Raw genomic sequence first — 24,583 nt, forward strand, 5'->3', positions numbered from 1 at the left:
AAAACTGTATTGACTTACAACAGAATGAAATAATACTTTTTTATAATCTACATGAATAAAACAAAAAATGTGTGCATATATGTGAGTTTATCTAGTCCCTATACAAATTCGCAGTTTCCATCGGATCTGTACCAAGTTTGGCAGGGAGGTCCTTGGGCACCTGGGAAGGAATGTAGGGAGATTTTCGAATGCCAAAAAGGTACCGAACTGTTCAGATTTTAATTTCACGGCCCGAAAATGGAGTTAAATGGCTCTTTCTATCCGAAATGATCATCTGATCAGTCCAAATTTAGCCTCATTAGAAAGCCTGCGAAAAATACCCCTGATATTGAAGTAATTCCTTTGAATTTCCAAAAAACCAAGGCAATAAAGTCACCGGGAAAAAATTTAAAAGCATTATCAAGCCTAAAGGAACAGAAATTTTATTTTGGAAATTTATCATTTGAGCTATCTCATTTTAAATTAGCGATTTCATTTTAAGTTAGCGTGAATAAAACAATTCAGAAGATTGCCACTTTTTTTTCTCGACTGTGACTAAAAAAATTTTTGTTTGTTTCGAGGTAAAAATTTCCCCTTTTGATTATTATTTGGCAATTTATTTTCTTTCTTTTTTTCAGGATTTTAGGTGTATTTATGGAGGGTTGCGTTTAATTTATTCGGGAATTTTTTTATTTGCCGTTTTCTTTCTTTCAGAATGATTATTTTGACGGGATATTTTATAGTATTTTTTCTTTCTAATTGAAGCCTGATTGTTGAACATGTGTCACTCGCCATCATTTTTATTTTAGAAGACCATGCAAAGCCGGGCAATGCAGCTAGTAACAAAATAAGAATAATACCTCTCTAAATTAATAAATTCAGAATTTTTTTCAGTTAAGGGTTTTTAAATCTGTTATCTATTGATCTGTACAGTAGTCCCCAGTTATATCCTACTTCTTGGGAGACAACAGCATGATGACATGGAAAACATATGTCTCAAGTTACCTGGAAAGTCGAGTAATCCAAAAACCAAACTGACGAGGTTCGAATGTCTATAAATATTTTTCTACATTGCAAAAAAGAAAAAAAATCTGTTCAATTTAACAACTTGAAACATTTATTTCAAGCCGCAAGCAGTTCAACTAGTTTAACAATTGAGCTTAATAATCACCTGTTTTGTTATGCACAACAGAAACTTAATGCAAGATAATCTAGACAGTCACACATAAACTTTTCTGACAGCAGAAAAGATGGACAAACGCTGTTAATTTTTTAAAAAAATATAAAATAATAATTACTAGGTGTAAAAATCAATGCTTTTTATTTGATGTCATGAAAAATAAATTTAATGAAAAGAATATGCAAAAATTTATTCAGCATACTTTTCCATTGATCAAGCAGCACCTATTCTAAAACTTTTTACTAAGTACTAAACGTTTTTATCTTGACTTCATATTTTTCTTTTGCGCTTGAATAAATAGAATAAAAATTAATTTTTACAAATCCTATCAGTAGTTCAAGACGGTATGTAACACAACAAAATGAATTTACTTACAAATTTAATGAGTAAAATCTTATAATGATGAGTTCTTTACAATTATTACAAAATAGAAAAATATGCAATGAATTAATTACACAATTATTATTTTTTTCTTTTACTTCAAACTATGTTATAACTTATACTACACAGTTACTGGCATATCACAAAATGTTTATATTACATAAGTCAAGGTTATACTTTGGTCACCTCTTCAACTTATCGCCCTCTTCTATTTGGCTAATTAGTTTTTGTCTTCCTTTTTTATTTAGTTGTGTAATACAGTTCACCAACCCTATGAGTTGACGATTTGTGTACTCCTGTGGAATAAAAGAATTTTTTACTTTTTAGCTCAACCAGAACATGATCGATATTTGAAAGAAAAAAAAAGAATAAGAAGCAAATTTATGCATGCAAATGCAGGATTACAACGGGGTCGTTTCCAAAAGTTTAAAAGTATTTTTTTTTCTGAAAGAACATGCTTAAAAACATAGGATCTAACCATTTTTTAAATAATTTGTTTAAGTTAAATATTTTTAAAAAATTACTTAAATTGGTGCGCTTTTATTATTTACATTTCTTGTCGATGACATCACAAATGATGATATGCCATTCAGTGTTGCCATTCACAGAGCAAAATATTTAATTCGCATCTTTACTCACATGTATTGGCAACAATATGGTTGATAGCAAGCGTAGAGCACAATTTTAATTCGCTTCTTGATTATCATAACATGGAAACGCGGTACAAAATGCGCCAAAGAGCATCAAATGTGATGTCATCAAGACCACACCTTGTTTGTAAAATCGGACATTTTAAAAAACTAATTAAATAATAACTGTTGGGGAAAATGAAAGAATTTTTTGGGTCCATGTTTTTTTTTTTTTTGCTTATTCTATCAATTTCAGTGACTAAAAGTACTACTTTTGACTGAAGGAAACAACCCCATTAGATTTTTCTCTCAAGGGCAGTTTTGATTCATAAATAATTCTTTAATAAAAATAATACGTACACACATTTCAACAACAGTTGATTTGAGCATTTGCATTTTTAGATTTGAATTTTGCAAAAAGTGTCAAAATGGGTAACTTTACTTTTTTTAAAGGGAAAAAAGATAATGGAGTGAATGCCAGCCACAGCACAGTGAAAGCCACAATTTGAGTATTTGCATTTTTAGATTTAAATTTTACAAAAAGCGTCAAAATAGGCAACTCCACACATAAACCGTTTCATGTCCTGTACATAATTGTTATGTTCATTTTTTTAAAGGAAAAAGATAATGGAGTAAATACCGGCTAAGGCAGTGAAAGCTGCCATTTGGGCATTTGCATTTTTAGATTTAAATTTTACAAAAAGCGTCAACATAGGCTACTCCACATATAAATACATTTCATGTCCTGTACATAATTGTTATGTTCTTCTTTTTTTTTTTTTTTTAAAGGGAAAAAGGTAATGGAGTGAATACCGGCTAAGGCAGTGAAAGCCGCCATTTGGGCATTTGCATTTTTAGATTTAAATTTTACAAAAAGTGTCAAAATGGGCAACTCCACACATAAAGACGTTTCATGTCCTGTACGTAATTGTTGTTCACTTTGTTTTTTTTAATTGAAAAAGGTAATGGAGTAAATGTCAGCCATGGTACAGTGAAAGCCGCGATTTGAGCATTTGCCTTTTTAGATTTAAATTTATCAAAAAGTGTCAAAAATGGGCCACTCCACAAACAAAGACGTTTCATGTCCTGTTCTTTATTGTTATGTTCATTTTTTTTTAAGGGAAAAAGGTAATGGAGTGAATGCCGGGCACGGCACAGTGAAAGCAATATATATGCATTTAACTATTCTTGATGGCTCAATTAAGCAGGCAAAAAACAGAAAAGCTCTAGATCGAAAAAACATTGGAAACACAAGCATAAAATAATTACCCGGTGCGAGCATATCCAGTGCTCTAAATTGGGCTCCAGCATGTAATATGCTTTGATGTAACTTTCAACAAGCTCCTTTCCAGGCAGAGACTTCAGGTCGGTCAAGTGTTGGACCTTGCTGAGAAATTGCTGGTAATCTAGCTGCATCAGGGCCCTCCCGCCATTTGTGCATTTCTTGGCTTGGGAAAACCTACAGGAGAAATTAGATTGCAAGGTTTTATACTGATATCACAAGGTCTCATACTGCTTCGAAACAAATTACACTTATTTATTGATTTGCAAAAATTTGAATTTGAAATTTAATTAAACAAATGGTTAGAGCTTAAGCTAAATGTTTTTGAATTTCACTATCAACAAATCTTTGCTGGAAAAAATAACACAGATAAAAGTTTCATGTAAAGAGATACAGAAAGCCAAGTATGACCACATGAAAAATGAATAAATAGATAAATAAAATCAAACAAGTTCAATTCAGTCAAATAATTCCCAGTCGAATTCCAAACATTCTTCTCTATTTTTTTAATTGAATGATTAAATTTCTGGATATATTAGAATCAATAAGTTTCAAATGTAGGTTAAATGAGAGAAATTTATTCTTATTAAGTTCAAAAAAAAAAAAAAAAACTATCAAGAGCAATGTAACTCTTTCATCAACTGAATACAATAAAAAAAAATAATAATAATGTTTAGCAAAATCATTTTCCAAAAACGTGTAACAAAATGTACACAACAAAGACAAGATAAATGTTCAAGAGTTATGACAACATTTCTTTAATACCATACAGTTACATTGAAAATAAAAGTTTCTGTGTACAAAACAGTGTATTAAACTAAAACATTCAACACACATTTAGTTTTGGTTTCAACAGGAATATTAAATACAACATAGTTAGACAGAATATCAATAAGAAGTTCCGTCCAGAACTAAATGAGCCTAATTCCCGTACATCAATATCGACTTTTATCTAATTAGCATTCTTAAAATTAGCTAAAATTGCAAATTTTTTCAAACATAACTTATTAATATTTAAACTGATTTCAAGAAATAAAATATGCCTTGCTCATCTAAAAAAACAGATGCATAAAAAAAATAGTAGCACCATTTAAACAAAGCAGCTAAGATATTATTTTTCATTAAAAAAATCTTTATTTGCTTTCAAAAAGAATTAAAAATAATAAGCTCAACAAAATAAACACATTATATCAAAAAAAATTGTGTTTTTCCACTGTTGACAAAAAAAAAAAAAAAAAAAAAATACAAAAAAGAATAAATGTACTTAAATTAAAAAATAAAAAAAAACAATAAATAGCAATAAAATGCGAACTTAAAGAAATAATGTTAATTATCAAAAAAAAAACGTCTATGTGCTAATGTTTATGTTAAAATATAAAGGACTCTGAATTTCTCCGCCGAAAACTGAATACATAAATTAAAACTTTAGATTGAAAATAAAAACAAATCATATCAACAATAATCATTTCGCATTAAAAACCATGACTGCGGGTCGGAGTCAATCTCATTTTGGGGTATAAGAGCAAACGTTTTTTAATTCAAAGACTTGGAATCGGAATCGGTCATTTCACAAAGTCCGCAATTCTGCCCAATGTCTGCGGATTCGGATTTATTTCAAGATAAAAGAGTCAGAGCCGGAGTCAGACTTTGAAATTCAAAGAGTCAGATTCAGTCATTTTCCTTTCATGTCCAAATTTTTACGGTCGGAGCCTGACTAATTTTCGGGTACAGGAGTTAGAGTTGAGTGCCATTAAATTTCAGGAGTGGGAGTAGGAAGTTAATCATCAAGAGCTATTTCCAACAAAATTTGTAAGAAGTAAATCCGCCTTTAAGTACGGGATCTATATTGAGTTTCAGTTTCCCCGTAGGCGCTAATGCTAAGGGATTTTAACTGTTCAAAATTGAACGGAAAATTGTTCAAATTATAAAGATATTTTTTATATATGTTCTTCTTTAAACACTTTTTCCTACAAAGTTTGTTTGAACCAAATTTGCCTTATATTCAAAATATAAATTCAATTTATATTTGCCTTGGATTTCTTTGTAGGCGCTAATGTTAAGTTTTTTTGAAATGTTTAAAATTGATCAAAAAATTGCTCAAATTAAAAAAATAAAATATGGGAATGAGGTGTCCTTGCCAAGATCTTTGGAACAAAAAAAAATTGTTAGAATTGGACAATTCTCTCAAAAGTTATTAGGGGGGAAGGATGGGGACAGACAGACATTGTTCCTCATCTCAATACCCTACTTTCCAATTTTAATTTTTCCGATATTTATTTAATTATTTTTGACTCTTTTTTTTTTCGTGATATTTTTAAGTAACTTTTAGCCTTCTTTCATGCTTTTTTTCTTCTTTCTATGACTTTTAGTGGGAAAGTAGGCTAAAAAGGATTTATTTATATCATTAGTTAGTTCCATCATGAATTGACAGGACTCTTAAACTACTCGGGGGGGGGGGGGGGGGGCGATAGAGCTTTTAACGGGTACTTACTCTCGGCAAAATACTGAAATGGGTTCAGGAGATATGGGTCTAACTCTACAACTTTTCAGTCTGGATTATGCATTTTAACAATAAAAAGTTAAACTTTGCAATTTGTGTAGTTGACTTTCAGGGGAAAAAATCTGCTGATTTATGAAGTTAACATAAACCCCTAACAAAACCTTAATTCTTTTTCTCCCCGCTCTCAAGATTACAAATAACATTTCTTCCTAAAAGTCAGCACATAGAATTCAACTGAATGTTAATATTACCCAGGCCATTTATTTTTACTTTCTTCATTCAACTAGGATTTCTTGAAACTGGCAGATTCTTAATTTTAGCAAAACCTTATAATTTTTATAATACACTGCTAGTTTGAATTTTTCATCCTTAAAAATACACTTACATGTTCATACACAACTACCATGCTTATGTGTCTGGTGCCTTGGTGGAATTTTAAATAAATTTTATTAGGTAACTGCTCTGACTTAAGTTCTCATACAAAAAAAGCACCGAGCGAAACCGTTTAAACTGGCATGGTTAAGAGAATTGACAAGTTGTGTCTACATAGTCTTGTTTATCTCAGTCAGGTAGTTGCAAAAATACACGAATAATCTCGTAACTGGAAAGCAAATAATGTTGGTCAAGGTTAAAGTACATAACTCACCCTTCAATAAAGGAATGATTGGCCAAAGTTATACAGTGCTCCCACAAGAGGTCGTAAGCTTCCTTGGGAACTGGAATGCGTTTTGAAACCTCTGACAGCCTCATGCTGAATACTTGCAGTTCCTTTTGACAAAAAAAAAAAAAAAAAAACATTGAGAACATATACTAGAAAATCTGCTTTAGAATATAAGTACAGCAGAAGACACATCAAATACAAATTGGTGAATATTTTATTTAAGATCTAAATGACCATATTTTACTTGAACTCCCAAAGGAAAGAAAACATATTGAATGCTATGTTTGTATTTTTTAGACATTAAGATCTATCAAAGTTTTTTGAAACACATCATCATAACTTTAATAGTATAGTAGAACCTCATTAATTCAGACTGATTGGGAATCAGGTCACCCAAATCAATGAAAGTATGGATTAAACAAAACTGAGCCAAGGTACATAAACAAACTACTGTATACAGTAAAAATTGTATTTTGAATTCAAGAGAAAATTACAAAATATGGTCTACAAAAGTAACACATTATTGCAAGGTTGCCAACCTAGGAGAAACAATTTGAGAAGCATCTGTGGTGATTTTGAGGAGCATTTTGAAATTTTGCAGAGCAGCTCAGTATCTTGTAAAAAATCAATAAAAAATACTAAAATAACTTATTTAAAATTGTTCTTGAGTATAATCATTTTAAGCACTAGAGTAAAAATAATTATTTTTTTAAAGTAATAAAACAGCTTTAAAGATTATTCCATGCTTTGAGTACAACTTTAATTTGCCATACTCACATGTCTGTCATAATAAAATAACAAAATATATCGCAATCAAGTCTTTTCAGGATCGTGATCAACTGAAAATGCTTGGCCGGGAAATGCAGAGGAAAATAATTTCTTTGCGTAGCTATGGAGTTTCGTTATTTTTGGCGGAGCAACTCCGCAAAATGTGGAGCAGTTGGCAACCCTATTATTGCACTAGTTGGCTTTTCATTTATACAGTATGAACATCTAAATGGTTGTCCCGATTACGCAAAGTTCGGTTTAACAGTGTCCGGATTAAATCAGTTTATTATATGCATTTTTAATGCTTAAATAATAATAATTATCAAATTGCATTGTTCAGTGCAAGGTTTCAATATGCATAGTGGGCCTTTTAAAAACATTTCATACTCCAAATTTATAGATAGAGAAAATTGTTTTAAACAAATGTAATTGTTTTCTTTTTTTATTAAATCAAAAATAAAAAAGTAATTCAGTCATTATTTGAAGTTGCAACAAAAGATTCTCCTAAGTACTTGATTCCATAAGAAATATTTGTAAACACAGTAAAACTTAATGACACTGATCCCTCAAAGGAAAGTATGAATCAATTTTGTACTTGGTTAAGCGAAATAATATATAATTGATTTGAAAAGAAAATAATTAAGATTAAAAATACTCATTTTGAACAATGAACATCAAAAAACTCACTCTTAACAAGATGTCAACATAGCTGCTGTGTTGAGACATGATTTCATTGATGTCCCACTTGACAGACCCCATGAGGAACACCACTTGCTCGTAGTCGATGGTCTTTGCAGCAACAGCCATGTAGACGGGACGTCTCAGTTCTGCAGCTTGACTGACAGTCTAAAAGTATTGATAGGAAAAATTTAAAAAACGAGCAGTGACAATCAAGGACGATACAAAGGAGGGGAGATGGGTGCAATTGTCCCTTCCTTGAGGGATCCTGCACAGACAAATTTTCCCGAATTGAAGTCCAAAAACAAAAGTGTAGGGCATCTTTAATGAAGCTAAGGAAAGGAATGGGGTTTTCCCAATTGAAGTTTCAAAAATGCAATTTTAGACTATCTTTCGTGAAGTTAGAAGAAGTTTGAAGGCCTTCTCTCGTGCATTTTCAAAAATTTAAATCTTAATGACATGGTTGTAGGCATCTCAGGTAGTGTTAGGGGAAAGAATGAGTTAAGTGGACTTTCGTCCAGTAACTTTTCGAAACTGAAGTTTCAAAAAGCACAATTTTAGATGACCTTCGATGATATTAGGGAGAGAAAATTTTGAAACATTATCCCAGAAGTAACATGAAATTGAACTTCTAAAACACAATTTCGGAAAATTCTTCCAACAGAAAAGAAAAGAATAGGTTCGGGGGCCGCATTGGCTAAATCTCCATACCTTAGTTGTTTGAAATAAAAATGATGTGGGAGCTCCCCCCCCCCCCCCCAAGCAGGTGTAAATCGGATACGTAGTAAGAACTAAAGTAAAAAAACATTTGCCCCCTCCTTGAGAAATTTCTGGATCCGTCCTTGCTGAAAATACTTTGCTGCATGAATATTGCACTGTATCCTAGTGCAGTGCTTGGATCAAACATAAGTTTTCATTTAGTAGGCTTTTCATATCACCCACGATAGCAGCATCCAACATGGCTATGACTAACATCTCATTACCACAAATCAGATACAGTGAAATCCCGTTACCCTCCTCCCACCCTATGTGCAATTGTGACAATTTGTGATGAGGGGAAGGGAAGGAGTACTAAGAGGCGGGACACAACACATTTTTTTATGACAACATGTCTTTGAAAACAACATGACATGTGACAAGGGGAGAAGAGGATGTACAGTGAAGTTTGACAGTTTGTGACACAGGGAGGGGGAAGAGGGAATTAAAAGAGGTTGAAAAAAAAAAGGTGATATCACTTATGAACAGTCACTTACAATTTTTTTCTTTTTTTTTTTCTTTTTTCATTTTTCATTTTTTTTTTAAGAATTCCCACTTTTACTGGGTTTCTTCATTTTTTTTGAAACTACATTGAAATAATTATAATAATAACAACAAAGAAACAAAAAGAAATAAAGTTTTAAAATTTATTGAATGTAGTTTAAGCTTGAAAAAAAAAGAAAAAAAAGCAGCAGTGATTTTACAAAGTAGTAGTTTTTTCAAGATTAACAAATCTTTCCCGTCAAAAGTATAGTAAAAACTTTTTTAAAAAAATCATCTCATAATTTTTTTTCCAATATGGAAATAAAATTTGGCAGAACTAAATAAAATAATTTTATTCTTGCTAAATATTGTAGATACATTAAAAAATAAACAATTGAAAAAAAAATAACTTTAGTAAAAAAAAGTTAGAGTTTTAACATTTTTTTCTGCAGCTATATCAACTCTGACCACCTTTTTTTCATGCATATAATAAAGTTTAAGTAGTGATTTGAAGCAACAGACACAACTTGAATTCTTCACTTCATTTATCAGTTTAATATCCGAACATAAAACACATATCTTTAAAAGCATGGAACAAGTACAGCATTTCATTTACTTTTGAATAAATTCTGAAGTTTCTTGAGTTTTCCAGATTTTATTTCATTTTTTTAAAATAGCTTTAAGATTTGTCCAAGTTGTGAACAGCTCTATAATTAGGAATCATCATTTTGTTGCTTGGAAGTATGGATAATTTATACAGCAGAAGAAATGCACGGTAAAGAAATACCTGAGAGCAAAATTGTTGCAGAAAAGCTCGTTTTGTGGGCGGAATGAGTATTTCTAGATGAGGATGTAGTAGTTCAAATTGCTCAGCTAAAAATACTCTGAAAATAGAAAAAGGGAAAATTATGCACACTATTTAAACACCAATGCCACTAATCACAAAAAAATAATATTTAAAAAAAAAAAAGCAAATAACGAGGATATTCCTGATTAGATGAATCTCAAAATGAAAAACTGGAGCAGTTATAAAACTAGATTAATCACTGTTTAATATGATTGCAGTTTAGATTATCAATCTCCTATTGTTATTAAAATAAATCGGCCCTAATTTTCTCTATGTGTATGTTAATATTATCACTTTATGTAATAATTAAAACATTTAACATTATCACTATCCAATATCCCTAAATTGAATTTCTGTTGAAAGTCAGAAACTGCTTTAACAATTTAAGATTTTGAAAAAAAAAAGAAAAAAGACACGGCCAACTAAAACATGATAGAAAAGCTTTCAGATCTAACACTCCAAGAGTTCGAGTCATGGATAGAAATTGATCAAAATATTGTTGAAGCTTCTACAAACATTATCATAAGTTTGAGAGTTTGTTGTAAAAATACAGACAAATGATGAAACTGATGAGTCAGAATATAAATACCTAGATGCTGAGCCTCTTCCTACAAATACTGAAACCAGGAATGCATTGGTGGTATAATTGAAGCATGGAGTACAACACCGCTTCAATGAATTAAAAGAAAGATTGGATATGATTTATAAATGACAGAATTTATAGAACTGACATTATTTTTTGCTAAACAAATATTTATTTTCTTAAATAATTTTCTTTTTCTAACTTGGTTTTTTTCGGCATTCTGAAAAGGACTAGGGAAGGGTTATTGAAGACCCGGTAAACCCTAAATTTTGCTGCATGCTGGCTGATGCAGAGCAACACAATATTAAAAGAGCTACCATAGAGAAAACATGAGATACCTAATTTTTAACATCATTAATTTCAAAACTGAACACTTACAATGATTCTGCTGCTGCAACTCTTTCAGCTAAACCATACAAATCTTCCACTTTTCTCAAGTTCACTGCACTAGACAAACTAGGAGGAGGGATTTTATCCTAAAAGTGACGTAAAATGATTTGGATTAACACAAATCTCTTTACACATCATTTAGCTATTCAACAACTTCCAGATTATGAGCATTAACTGCTATCATAAAAACAGTTTTGCCTGCTGATTTTGATTTGTAATAAATATTTATTTAAATTTTACTTTACCCAAGACAATTTGGGGAGGAAAAAAAGGGGGGGGGGAGAACACACTTGTATTAAACTTATAATAAAGAGGCATCCTTGATCATTAATAAAATGACAGGGTTTGCTTTTTTCTGAAAAAAAAAAATGATTATCATCAGAAAACATTGATGATCTCAGATTTTGATGGTTTCAAGAATTTACAGGAATATTATATATTGTTAGAAAATACAACGGCCTAGACAGCGAAGGAGCCAGGGGGTGGGGGAACACTCCTCCCCAAAGTACTCGCATAGTTCAAGTCTGGAATTTAATCGAAGATATAAATTCCTGCCAAAGCCAGCACGCCTCAGCTTAAATTATAGCGAACTTTTCTTATGTTCTGTAATGCCCGTACGCAGAAAAATTTTGGGCTTTTATACTATGACGTAAGTCTGGCATTCATGGGCTGTTACTCTATATTTACATGGGCGCAAAAAATTGCATTCACTCCGCCTTCTAGATACAAACCCTCAAAAAACTTAAATAGCACAGAAAAATCAACAAAAATACCCGTTCTTGTCTGAGTCAGTAATACTTATGAGAAACAATAGCTAATTCCATTTGTTCTTTTTTAACTGAAAGAACCCAAAACACAGCTTTGATGTGATTAAAAAAAGAGCTACATCCTTGACATTAAAACGTAGATGACAATAAATATAAAGATCAAAATAGTATTCATTTAGAGGGGGACGGAAGATTGACATTTAAGCATATACAAATTTGTAACATTTCCAAAATAGGAAATTAAACTTCACTTTTGAACATAAAGTCTGAAACCTTCTCCACATGGCTGTTGAAGTACAAACTGTTTAAAAAAAATGTAGCCCCACCCATAATCTCCCTCTACTTGCGTAAGTTATAGGAAACTTCAATTATTGTGGCTTCTTGGCATGATTTAAAATGTTGCAAAATTTGTGGTAATCGTGCTGGGATACCTTGGATAATGCTCCCCCTTTTTACTTGGAAAAATGTATGTCACTAATTTTCGTCAAAGTGATATTGTCGCCTAATCCAGGGATACTTTTGGTGACTGTAAAATGATGCTAAAGACTTTCATGTGAAATGTTTCTCATATAAGTATTAAAATTTGGAGACCGTTTGTAATTGTGCAAAAAGACAAATTAATGGAAATTTTTGGGCCATCTAAGGATTGGCCGAATTTAGTTGGCGGAAAATTTTACTAATTAACAAAAGTTTAAAGGTTTTCTTCCTGGCAATATATTGGTTATATCGTGAAAGCCAAGAAACAATATTGCATAGTCTTGGGCTTCAAAAACAGTGAAAGTTAAAAAATGCTGATGGTCTCAGCCATTGAAATCTTTTTGAAAATCTTTTGAAGAGATTCCTGGGCGATAGAAAAAAAGTAAGTATCCAATCAGTGCAAATAAATAAGAAAGCCATTAAAATTGAAAATAATTAGCCAAATGCATTTATTATTTTCCAATCTCATTGAAAAAACGTTAATTCAATATTTGACTTGAGAAAAGCCTTGAACGGTCACACAAAAAGCAGAAAGGATACACAATTGTAGCTATCGACAGATAGTTGAGATGATGCACTAAATACTGAATTGGGTTGAGGAAAGCCTTTGAAAGTGAGAACAAATAGCTTATAACTCATTTTTTATTCAAATTAGAAATTTCGAACAGATGCCATTTAGAGCAGAAAAATCAGCGCTTTCGATGGTCATATAATGTTAGTAGGTGCAAGCATTTTTTCACCCCCATATTAGGGAATTTATGAGAACCTAAGGACCTCTGTGCCAAATTTGGAATTAATCTGACTTAAACTGGATTTCTGTCAGGAACATACACACAAACACACACAAATAAATATTAATTTTTATAAAAATAGATTATTGAATGAATAATATTTCCCCGCTGAACCAAATACCTCGCTATATCAAATAATATTTCTTGGAACTGACTATATTGGATTAAGTGGGGCCGACAATATCTGCACTCTTTAAAATCTAAGACTATTTGCATTGCCCGGCTTTGCATGGTCCACCTTGAAAATAAAAGTTACGTCAAGTGACGCATGTTCAACACTCAGGCTTAAACAAAAAAAAAACAGTAAAATTTTGCGGCAGATTGCAGAAAAATAATCAAAAAGGAAACATGTTAAATCTCCCGATTATAGGAAAAGCCTCAAAACAAAACCCACAATTTTATTTCTTCATATTCGAGAAAAAAACGGCAACACATCTTTCTTCTCAATGATTTTCTTCATGCTACAAATTTTAATAAAAGCACTGTAGCAGAATGTTGATATGAAGTGCTGAATAATAATTTGAATGGAGGAAAGCCTTCGAAAAATAGTGATTTTATGTTGAAATCTAAGCATCATAATTAATAGTGTTTATTTGATATCTCCGCTAATTTTTATCAGAGGATTATGTTAAATAGCCAAACATAAAGACGGGAGAATTAGGAATCTGTCAATACCTGGTTTGATGGTCAGTCAGTTCATTGGCGTTCGGAAGAAGTAACTTGGACATACATACATATGTACATACATAGGTACATACAGGGCCGGATTATCCATAGAGCAGAAGTAGCAAATGCTACGGGCCCCGTGCTTCTGGGGCCCTGCACCATGAGTAAAAATTCCAGAAAAAAAAAACTACTTTCCGTACTTTAACCCGTTTAAATTTCTCCCTATCTTTCTCTTTTTATTTAGATTTAGCTTTTCTAAATACAAATACAAATGTGATGACCAGCAACAGGCTCTGGGCCCAGCTAGGCTGGTCCTAGTCAATTAATTAGTCCCCAATGAAGATCAATGGCCCTCTTAAAGCTATCCACTCCCTTGCTCATTACCGCCTCTTCCGGTAAGCTATTCCAAGTGCCCACGGCCCTGCTAAAGTAGTAGTTTTTCCTGATTTCCAAGTTAGCCTGAGATTTAAATAGCTTAAAACAATGACCCCTTGTCCTGCTTTCCCCGCAAAAATTTAATCCATTTACATCTTTCATTTTGATAAATTTAAATAACTGAATCATGTCCCCTCTGACTCTCCTTTGCTCCAGGCTGTACATGTTAAGCCTATTAAGTCTGGTATCATAATCTAAATCTGAGAGTCCCCTTACTAATTTAGTTACCCTTCTTTGAACCCTTTCCAATACAAAAATATCTTTCTTCAGATAAGGCGACCAAAACTGAACAGCGTACTCCAAATGAGGTCTTACTAAACTCCTATATAAAGGCAGAAGAACTTCCTTAGATTTGTTTGAAATAGATAAAAATGTGATAAAGTGTAAGTAAAAATGTGTGTGAGATTTGAAATAAATGCTCAGGTAAATTAAAAATCTTATTTTTCCCATAGATTGCTTTCCAGAAATTTCTCCCAATTGAAGTCTTAAAAACCCAATTTTAGTTGATCTTTCTTAGTGGAAGGAGAAAAAGCTTTGTTGGGTCAGAAAAGTTTCAAAACTGGCCGAAAAATTACAATTTTAGGCAAAGTTTGGAGAACGGAGAATTGGGTTTTCTTTGGATTTTTTTTTTTTTCTTTTTTCAAAATGAAGTCAATTTTAAGATATCTTAGGAAATTTAAGGGAGTTAGGGTCCTCAAACTTTCAACTATTCAAGCCTAAAAAAAAGAAAGTTTTGGTTGTTTCATAACAATAGAGGAAAGGGGAAGGGGTTCTTTCCTGAAATTGTGCTCAAAACTGAAGTCAATTTCAGGATATTTTTGGGAGGGTTGGGTTTGAGGGATCGACCCATGGTATAGCTGAAAACATATTTTCAAGCTACGTGGGAAGATTAGAGAAAGGGATGAGGATCTGAACTCCCCCAGAAACAATTCTGACTTCAAGTTTCAAACCGTGGTTTTAGATTATCACTGGAGACGTTATCGGGTGGGGGGTGGGATACGGGTTTGCTAAGCAAAATGTTAGAAACTAAAATCTTCAGGACACAGGCCATCTTTAGTTCTAACTTTAGGTAAAGAGTGATGCTTTGGAGCTTTTCCCCCGAATGTTGAGAAGCTAAGGAAGTAAATGGGTATTCTCCTTTGGAACTTTTTTGAAATTTTGAAATCGAGATGGTTTAAGTTCTTTCTCCGGAATTTTTCGGAATTTAGGCTCTAAAAACTCAAATTTAAGCAATTTTTGTTGATAGCAAGAGAGAGAGAGAGGATGCTGAAATTCTTAAAGCACAAATCCTAAAACCACATTTTAAGGCTTTCTTTGGTGATGTTAGACAAGAAAGGAGAAAGGGTTTACATCCAGAAATTGTTTAAAAGTAACTTTCTTCTTAAAACTTTCAAAATTGGAGTCCCGAAAAGGTCATCCTAAACTCTCTTTGGTTACTCAACTTCATGTGAATTTATCACCCTCAAAATTTTCCGCCCGTGACACGAGCCCGTAAATCCGGCACTGTAAACAACAATGAGCAAAATTAAGAGATCATGATGGAAGAAAAGAAAAAGATTCTGAGACTTCACACTAATGATGAGCGAAATAAATGAATTGTAATGAGAATATTATTTTTTGATGAACTAAAATAATTATATGTAGAAGAAAGACTTTAAATATCGTTTATAATTTTTTCCTCTGAGTGGGAGGGAACTAAAAAGCTGCCACCCATGAACCGAACCTAACCCCTTTCTTTTGCATCACCAAAGGTAACTGAAAACTTTCTTTATTCGAACTAGAAATTCAGAAAATTTCAGGAAGAAAATTGTTTAACATAATCGAAAACCCGCTAAAACTGCTATCTAGAACTTCAGTTTCGAAAAATTTCCATAGGTGTAAGCCCGATCCCATCCTACAACATCGTCTAATAAGCTGGCCTGCAAATGCGTATTTTGGACTATAATTTCGAAAAATTTCAATGTAAGTATACCCCCCCCCCCCTCCAACATTGTTAACAGTGGTCTAAAATGTACTTTTAAGACTTTAACTGCGAAAACTTTCCGGGTTGCCTCGGAGAGTGCCTGAATCCCATCCCATACCGAAACGTAACCAGCAATGGCCTACTATCTATCACGTTTTCACAACTTCACTTTCGAGAAATTTCCAGGGGATGGCTTTCGTGAACTCCGCCCCAAAATCACCAAATAACGTAAAAAAATACCATTTCAGAGTATATAATTTCGAGAATTTTTGCTTAAAATTGTGTTTTTAGATTAATAACACATAATAAATTCAAAAATTTTCCAATGGGACCTCCTTGAACACCACTCTTTCCTATTTCTACAACATCATTAAGGATAACCTACAGTTTTATTTAAGACTTAAATTTTAAAAAACTGCCTGAGAGTCGCTGTGAACCCAAATTTTTTCCTTTGATCTTACCTAAGATGGGAAGCAATTACGTTCTTTGGCTTCAGTTTCTCCAAAAAATGACCTCCGAATCTTCTCTTCCTAATATGATCAGGGGTTGAAATAGGGGGTTAGAATTGAATTTTTAGAATTGAAATATCAAAAATTTTCCGGGGGAAAGTCCATGGACTCCCCTCTCTTTATATCATCCAAAAATTTGCGTTTTTGGAATTAAAAGTTAAAAACGTGTAGTAACGGGAAGACGAGGGGTAATAGAAGGAGATCATAACCATCGTATTGCTCTAAAACTAAATTCACATTTATGTATTCATGCATGTTATAAGTACACCTCCCGTCTCCATGAAGAAGTGCTATATTGTTTACTATATCATTCGAAAACGAAGGGCCCCTTGGAAACACTTGCTACGGGTTCCGCGCTGGCTTAATCCGGCCCTGGGTATATATGCTGAGTTCTTAATTATATAACATTATTTTTCACTAAAAATTTTGGCTGTTTTTTAAATTAAGAAAGAGAGTTTTGTAATTTGCTCAAGAATTTGGGATGGTCATTGCTGGGAAACAGATTCTGCTACCAGGAGCAAAACTAATATACACAGCATTTAAAGGGTGTCCCAAAATTAAAGCAAGATTTGAATTTCCCACCATTTTTTCCATAAATTGTTGGCAGCCATGAAAAAAGAACAATTTGACAGTTGAGAGTTTAGAGTTAGTAAAAATGTGGTGTTATTGTACCATACAGCTAGAGAGAGTGAAACATTTCAATTACTGCATAAGGCATTTCCTAGTCGCGTACTCTCTCATTTCGGTCATCAGAATTGGCACCCTAGATTGTGTGATTTAACATTTTAAAATTTCTTCTTATGGGGTTATTTGAATTCAAAGGTCTATGTCAACAAGCCCACAAACACCCGTGCATTACCGATACCGAGCGCCAATAACAGTAACTGCTTGACTAGCCTCAACTTTCATTATTTTTGAAACAATTGTTCAATAATGAAAGCACGTTATTGTATTGTATAACGCTCCATTTTTGATTACCCTAAACTCTCAGCTGTCAAATAGTCCTTTTTTCAGGGTTGCCAACCATTTATTGCAAAAATGTCGGCAAATTCAAATCTTGCGTTAATTTTGGGACACCCTTTATGATCAGCAAAATGCAGCAATTTTTAGGTGGTTTCTAATTGCATAGATTTAGCTAAATTTGTAGTATTTTCAGATATAAATTACCTTATTTCGGTTATCAAATGTTTCAATTACTTCTTCACACATCAAATTCTCTCTTATGCGCTTCAGTGATGTTCTTAACTTATTGCTCAATGTGTTTTCAGTTAGGTCACTCTGAAAAGAAAAGAAAAAAAACTCAAAACCCCCATGCCATTAACAATTCATTTTAATTTCAAAGTAGAAAGAATTTATTTTCAAGCAAAACCTTTACTTTCTAACTTAATGTTGCTTTAATAAACAGGGAAGTCTTACCATTTCTTTTGCAAAGAAGATGTATACCTAAAAAAAAGTATTCTGTTTTAAATTTTTCAAATAATTTTTAAAAATTTCAAAAATTCTAACAAAAGTAAAGTATTAAAAAACATTTTGTTTCCATAAATGGAATTGACTAATGGAACATAATTTTCTATTCGACTTCTTGGGCCTTCAAACAAAATGAAGAAATTTTTTTAAGTTAATCATTTTATAACAAACAACTAATCTAAAAAAAATAACACCACAAAGAACATTATAAAAAGTATACATCAACAATAAAAGTATTTTAATTAATATTTTAACAAGTAAGAAAAAATAACCAAACTTTTGAAATTACAAACTTTCTTAGCACATCATAAAGATTTAGTATAACTATTTCTATATGATTTTTTGCATTCAACTTTACATATTTACATAATACTCCCGACATACTCTGATAGCAATAAAACAGAAATGTCTTTTGCTTTTTAATTATGATTAAGATTTAAAAAGAACCACATAGTTAAAAGGAAAATATGGAGTTTACTAATCATAATTAGCAATTAAATGTATCATTCAGTTCTGAAAAAAAACAGGAGAGTGGAAAAAATGAGAAAAACTACTTACCGAGTACATATAATAGTCAAAGAGCTGAGACATGCAAATTAAGACATCAAAAGCTATTGGCTTCAAAACACTCATCATTTGCATATATTTACCTTTAATAATGGACAAACAGAATCCATTAGAAAAACATAATCCAAAAGTACTTACAAATTCAATGGTATAATTTCAGTTAATTTTCTGTTCAGAACAAAAAATACCTCCCAATCCCAATTACACCACCAATACTGTACTGGAATATATTGTACATAATTGAGTATTACATGGCGCTGGGAGGGGGGAGGGAATACAGTAATGTATTTTTGTATATGAACATTTACTATTTCAGCAGTGAATAAAAAATAAAGCAAAAAAGACTTGTACAAAATTTATTCCAACTTTTCAGAAAAATATAAATGATGTTCAATATTATATACTTCTTATTAATTTAAAATTAGCATTATACAAAAATGACGTGATCATAACAATTTTATTAATTATAGGGTGCCTACTCAAAAAAAATTTTCAACTTCCCTGACTTTTCCAGGTTTTCTATACCCTAAACAAAAAATTTTCCAGGTACTTTTTTAAAGGTTAGTTTAGCTACTTTCGCTATTTTTTTAATGGTTGGCTGTGCTAATGTGACATTTTTATACACCTTGCGTTTATATAACTGTTTAAACAAAATGTGGGGTTGAAGAACTAGTTTAAGGAAAGAAATATTTTCTTTTAGTAAATTCAAGTTGCATGAAATTTTTGACCAAATTTATTTTAATAAACTATGAAAAACAAACACAAATCCTTTGAAACTGGTTATAATTTTTTAAAAAATCCATCTTTTCTGCATACAAAAGTGAACTTCTCTGACTTTTCCTTGACATTTTCAGTACAAAAAATTTCTCTGACATTTCTAGGTTTTCCATGTTTTCCAGTAATTATAACACCAGTATGATCATGGTTGATGTTTTAAAATATTACAACATGAGTGTTGGTTCAAAGTTGTACAGAGTATTTGGGACTGGATTTATTAAAATTACAGGTTACAGAAAGCAATTCATTTCACAATAAAAACTGCTTACCAAATGATCTAAGTACATTCAAAGCTGTATTAGTCAAAATTGCAACATGTTTTTTCCTTCCTCCAACACTTCCTTTCTTATTTAATTTGGAATGACTGCCAAGAAAGAAAGATAATGAAAAAATAACAGTTGGTAAGTGATAAATGATTAAGAAACTCAATAAGTCATCAACTTACATTTTACGTGGAAGATCTTCTGTATTTTCCTCGATAAAATCTTTTTTAAGCTCATCAGGAATTTCAGAATCGTCACTGTCTGAATCATAACTTGTCCTGTTCTGTTCGTCATTCTAAAGCAATGAATTTTTTTGCAGTAAGTTACCAGCCCTAAGGCAGAAATACATAAAATACACCGCCAGCTCAGTCATTCCATCCGAGGACTGCAGTTTGAGTTGAACCGAACCATTGCTGCGGCCACTCATCTGGTGTGCTAATTCTACATTAGCTACCAGTTCATTTGGCTCTCTTGGCTCCTTTAAGATGGTTTCCGCCTCCAGCTCAGTTACTTCCTATTCTAACCTAAGGCTGAAAGTTAAGAGGTGGGGAGTGTGTGGAGAAAAGTTACTTTCTATTCCGGGCTGATGAGTGCTAAAACGTACAAAACTGCTGTCCTCGGATGGAATGACAGAGCTGGTAGTGTATTTTATGTAATGAATTTTTTGCTTAATGGAATATTTGAAATATGCCTGCATTCACAATTACTGTGGTGATGCACAGAGATGCAAATGAGCATACTGAAGTAAAGTGTAATGATTTACTTTTTTTGAAGGTCAAAGTGAATGATAAGATGGAGAGAAACAACAACTGTTTTGACGCCATGTCAGCGTGAAATGGTGTTGAAACTTCTTAATCAAGCTTTTACCTCTCAAAGTATTCTTCAAGTTTTATCTTTGAGTGTTTTTGAAATACATGTTCAAATGTTGATTGTGTTATGTGCTAAACTGGAACTTGCATTAATGCCTGAATTATCGCTTGAACAAAACCCAATAACTACCTTAGCCACAAAATTCAACCATACGGTGTCTTAACAGTTTTAATTTTTCTAGCTTTGAAACTAACTCATTTTGTTGCAAAGAGAAAGTCTCCAATAAGATAGTATGCTTAACAAAGAAAAAAAACTTAATCGCTATCTAGCATTTGTATTGTATACAAAGATGATTTTTCTTAAAATCAATAGCCATATTAGAATAGCTTTTACATTCCAAATAGAAAATACCAAAAATCTGCACATTGATGCATACATAATAGCAGAAATAAATGTTAGTGTATGAAATTACTAGAAGTACTTACCATAGTCAAAAGGTTCAGTCCCAAAATGAAAAATGATTGTGCATTGAGTTTGAATAATGCAAATAGCGATATTGGTTTTCTATGGAAAAGGAGTACATACTCTTAGGACTATTTGGCATGACAACACAGCCTATTTTCAAGTACTTAATAGTCATACCTTATTGAATCAATATCATCCATATTGTGATAGCATCAAAATAAATAAATAAATATATAAAATATCAAGGCAAAAATACCACATTTTGTCAAACTGATAATGCACCCCATGGTTTAAGAGCAACATAAATAATTTCGCTATGTTGTATACCCTCACAGACTCAGTATCCAATAAAGGTATGTATCGAGTAAAATAACATATTACAACTAACATGTCTGTTTATTTAAAATAAAGAGCAATTGTAGGTAAATATGGATCTAAGGGATTGATAAAAGGTTTGATAATTTGGGTACTTGATTTGATCAGGGGCGGATACAGACTATAATTGTGTTTTTTTTTGGGGGGGGGGTCAAGTTGAATAATGCCCTCTTTCCCATGAATGAACCTACTGTTTTGGGGATGAAATATTTCTGAAACTGCTTAAAATGTAATAGAAAGCACCGAATTGGTCAGGAATAAGGCACCTAATAGGTAATAAACGTTACAAATTAATTTTATAAGCAATGAAAACAAGTAGTAGTTCCAATATTTGCTTTCAAAAATAATTAGTAAGTTGAAAAAACTACTGAAACTGTTCACAATTTATTGATAAAATGTTTGAACACAATGGACAGATCCTATTGTCTGCAGTTTAGAGGCGGGGGGGGGGGGGGTCATGACCCCCATGACCCTCCCCTTGTATCCACCACTGGACTTGACTGGGTGTACACAATTATTGGACGATTGAGTAATTCTTTCATTACCCTACACCAGCATCTCTTAAATTGTATTCTGTGGAACCCCAGGGTTCCACGAAGGTCACTCAATGGCTCTGTGAGACTTGCACTGCTTCTATTGAGAAATAAAGCTCAAATTATTTTTTAGAAAATCGATGAAAATAACATCTCTTCGAAAAGAGGGGGAGTATAACAACTAGTTCTTTTGTTACCAATCAAGATCAGGGTTTCCTTACGGGGGCTACATGAGGAAAATCTGGAGAGGGACACAGAAAGTCGAACTTATCACAGACATCCAATGGACACGACATGTTTCTTATTGTAGAAAAAGAATAGCACTGGAAAATTTAAGCAATGATAATAAAATTCTTCTTTGTGTTGTATGTATGCTGTATTGTCATGTTTAATCAAATAAATCACTCTTAGAATGCTGCATTAAAACAATACAGTAAAACCTGTCTAACACGATACTGTTGGGCCCTAAAAAAATAGCTATAGACAGATTATGGCTATAGACAGTTTGATTATTCATGCTGACATTTTGCTGGGACCAAGAAAAATATAGTTATAGACAAGTTTATTGTTACAAACAGTATCATTATACACAGGTTTCACTGTACCATTAAAGAAAAACTATGGGTTCCACGAAAAAACTAGAAATTAAAAAGAGTTCTACTAAAAAAAAAAGAAATTAAGAAACGCTGCCCTACACAGATATAGCATAACAGCTCTATGCAACTCACCTCTTTAAAGTAGAGATTCTCTTCTCCTTCATCATCATCAAATTTTTCATCAAAAGGATTATTGGACTCTGTGTTTTGCCTCTTGAAGAAGCTTTCTCTGCGACCGGGACTAGAAGGCTTATCTGGCTTTTCCGATGGAGATGAGAATGATTGATGCTTCACGACGGAACGTGTAAGAAATCGGAATTCCTACAATGTTCATGATTGAAAAGTAATGAGATTACTTTGAAGTATAGTTAAAACTTAATGCATGTCAAAAAATAAATTATTTTAAAAAACCAAAAAAAAAAAGACTGCAAGAATACTGTCCAACCACGGATTGTATAGAATTTTCAAACGTCCAGACGAGACGAATCTATCAGAATGAAGGGGAAAAGTAAAAATTTGATGACGGTATTCCGCTCATTTGAATGAGACTCTGCTTCAAGAAAGCTGGCATCGCTAAAAAATAATAGATTTGTCCATTTCCGGCTGTAAAACGGATGTTTGTCTTTCCATACCATCCGTGGTCACAGTATTTATTTACAGGTAGCATGATACAAATGCTATCACCTGACTTACAGCAAGCTGTAATGATTTTGATTAAGAGTCAAAAATTTTGGGCTACCTAATGTTGGCTTTTTAGTAACTGCTTTGAGAGACACATTAAAATGGCAGTTCAACGCCATTGTCAAGTCACATAATAAATAATGTCTGGTATTCTCCTATTCAATATACAGAAATGGGCCAACTATCCTTAAACAACTCTAGAACACCTTCTCCTTAATGTAGTTGGCACCATAAAAGGCACATAATAAACTTTGTATGGCTTTAGTTGGGGTAAACCCAACCTGGCAGTGTTGTGAAGGCTATGCAGATACTAATCATAGCATTACGACGTTGCCAGGTTAGGTTTTGCCTCAAGTATAGTTTATTGAGTTCTTAGGCCTTCAACTACCAAAACAAATAAACAAGCTAAGGTTGCCAGGGCAAAGCTTGATTCTGAAAAGTTAGTTTACTAAAATCCCTTGTAGTAAACACAAACAAGGAAAACAGCTGCAGAGATTCATACACAAATAGAAAAGAAATTACAAACAATTGATAATTTTCATACATCTCTTATTAAAAGATTTAGTGCAGTGAAAATTTACTGTTGTCGCCAGATTATGCTGTTTAAAAACTTAAGATACATTCAGTATGTTTTGACAGTATTTGAAAAAAGATATTCTAATTGGAGAAATCAATTAGCACAGTGAATACCAATTATAAACAAAGTGCAAGCAAAGAAACATAACACAAACCAAATGGATAGAAGAGAAGAAGTATAATTGCTGAACTGCATTTTTAAAATCAACAGCATTTTGATGTCATAAGTACAGGGTGACAAGAAATAACTTGGACACGTATATCAGGACATCATAACTGTAATTCTAATGAAAAACATTATGACCAAACTTCAAAATTTATATTAATATGTTATTTTGTCATAATATATCACAAATTTTCAAAGTGGCTGCCTTTCGTCGTAATACAGAGCTTTAAATGTGTCACAAAATTTTTGGTTCTGGGCCGCAACTCACTTACCTGATCTTTCTTTCCACTCCTTGCATAAAGATTTCTTAATCTTCAAAATTTTATGAGGTTTATCACACATCCTTGTCTCCAAAACCTCCTTGCATTGTTGATTGGCGTCAACGACCCCAATCTAATAGTTGGGATGGGATTTATGCTAGTGAGAAAATATCACTTGCTTTTGATAATCAAGGGATATAGATTAATCAAGAAACATATGATAAAATCATTTTGGGAGATGTTGTCTTACCTTGGTCACAAAGGTTCTTTGGAAACAAAAAATGGATCTTCCAACAGGATTCCAAACTGCACACAGAGCTAA

At 32.5% G+C, this 24,583-nt stretch overlaps 1 protein-coding gene across 1 annotated transcript in view; it reads right to left on the bottom strand.

The window, feature by feature from the left end:
• Positions 1 to 594: 594 nt before the first annotated feature.
• LOC129223372 (syndetin-like) overlaps positions 595 to 24,583 on the bottom strand; it is a 52,526-nt gene continuing 28,537 nt past the window's right edge. The window contains exons 15-26 of the mRNA XM_054857952.1: positions 22,711 to 22,899; positions 19,982 to 20,094; positions 19,806 to 19,900; positions 18,751 to 18,842; positions 18,142 to 18,168; positions 17,893 to 18,003; positions 11,106 to 11,203; positions 10,085 to 10,181; positions 8,068 to 8,226; positions 6,598 to 6,719; positions 3,439 to 3,628; positions 595 to 1,836 (exon numbers count right to left, since the gene is read on the bottom strand). Of these exons, the coding sequence (XP_054713927.1) occupies positions 1,723 to 1,836; positions 3,439 to 3,628; positions 6,598 to 6,719; positions 8,068 to 8,226; positions 10,085 to 10,181; positions 11,106 to 11,203; positions 17,893 to 18,003; positions 18,142 to 18,168; positions 18,751 to 18,842; positions 19,806 to 19,900; positions 19,982 to 20,094; positions 22,711 to 22,899 (1,407 nt within the window). The 3' untranslated portion in view covers positions 595 to 1,722. The remainder of the gene's footprint in view (positions 1,837 to 3,438; positions 3,629 to 6,597; positions 6,720 to 8,067; positions 8,227 to 10,084; positions 10,182 to 11,105; positions 11,204 to 17,892; positions 18,004 to 18,141; positions 18,169 to 18,750; positions 18,843 to 19,805; positions 19,901 to 19,981; positions 20,095 to 22,710; positions 22,900 to 24,583) is intronic.

Source organism: Uloborus diversus, chromosome 5 (genome assembly GCF_026930045.1).
Source record: "Uloborus diversus isolate 005 chromosome 5, Udiv.v.3.1, whole genome shotgun sequence".
Lineage (NCBI taxonomy): Eukaryota > Metazoa > Arthropoda > Arachnida > Araneae > Uloboridae > Uloborus > Uloborus diversus.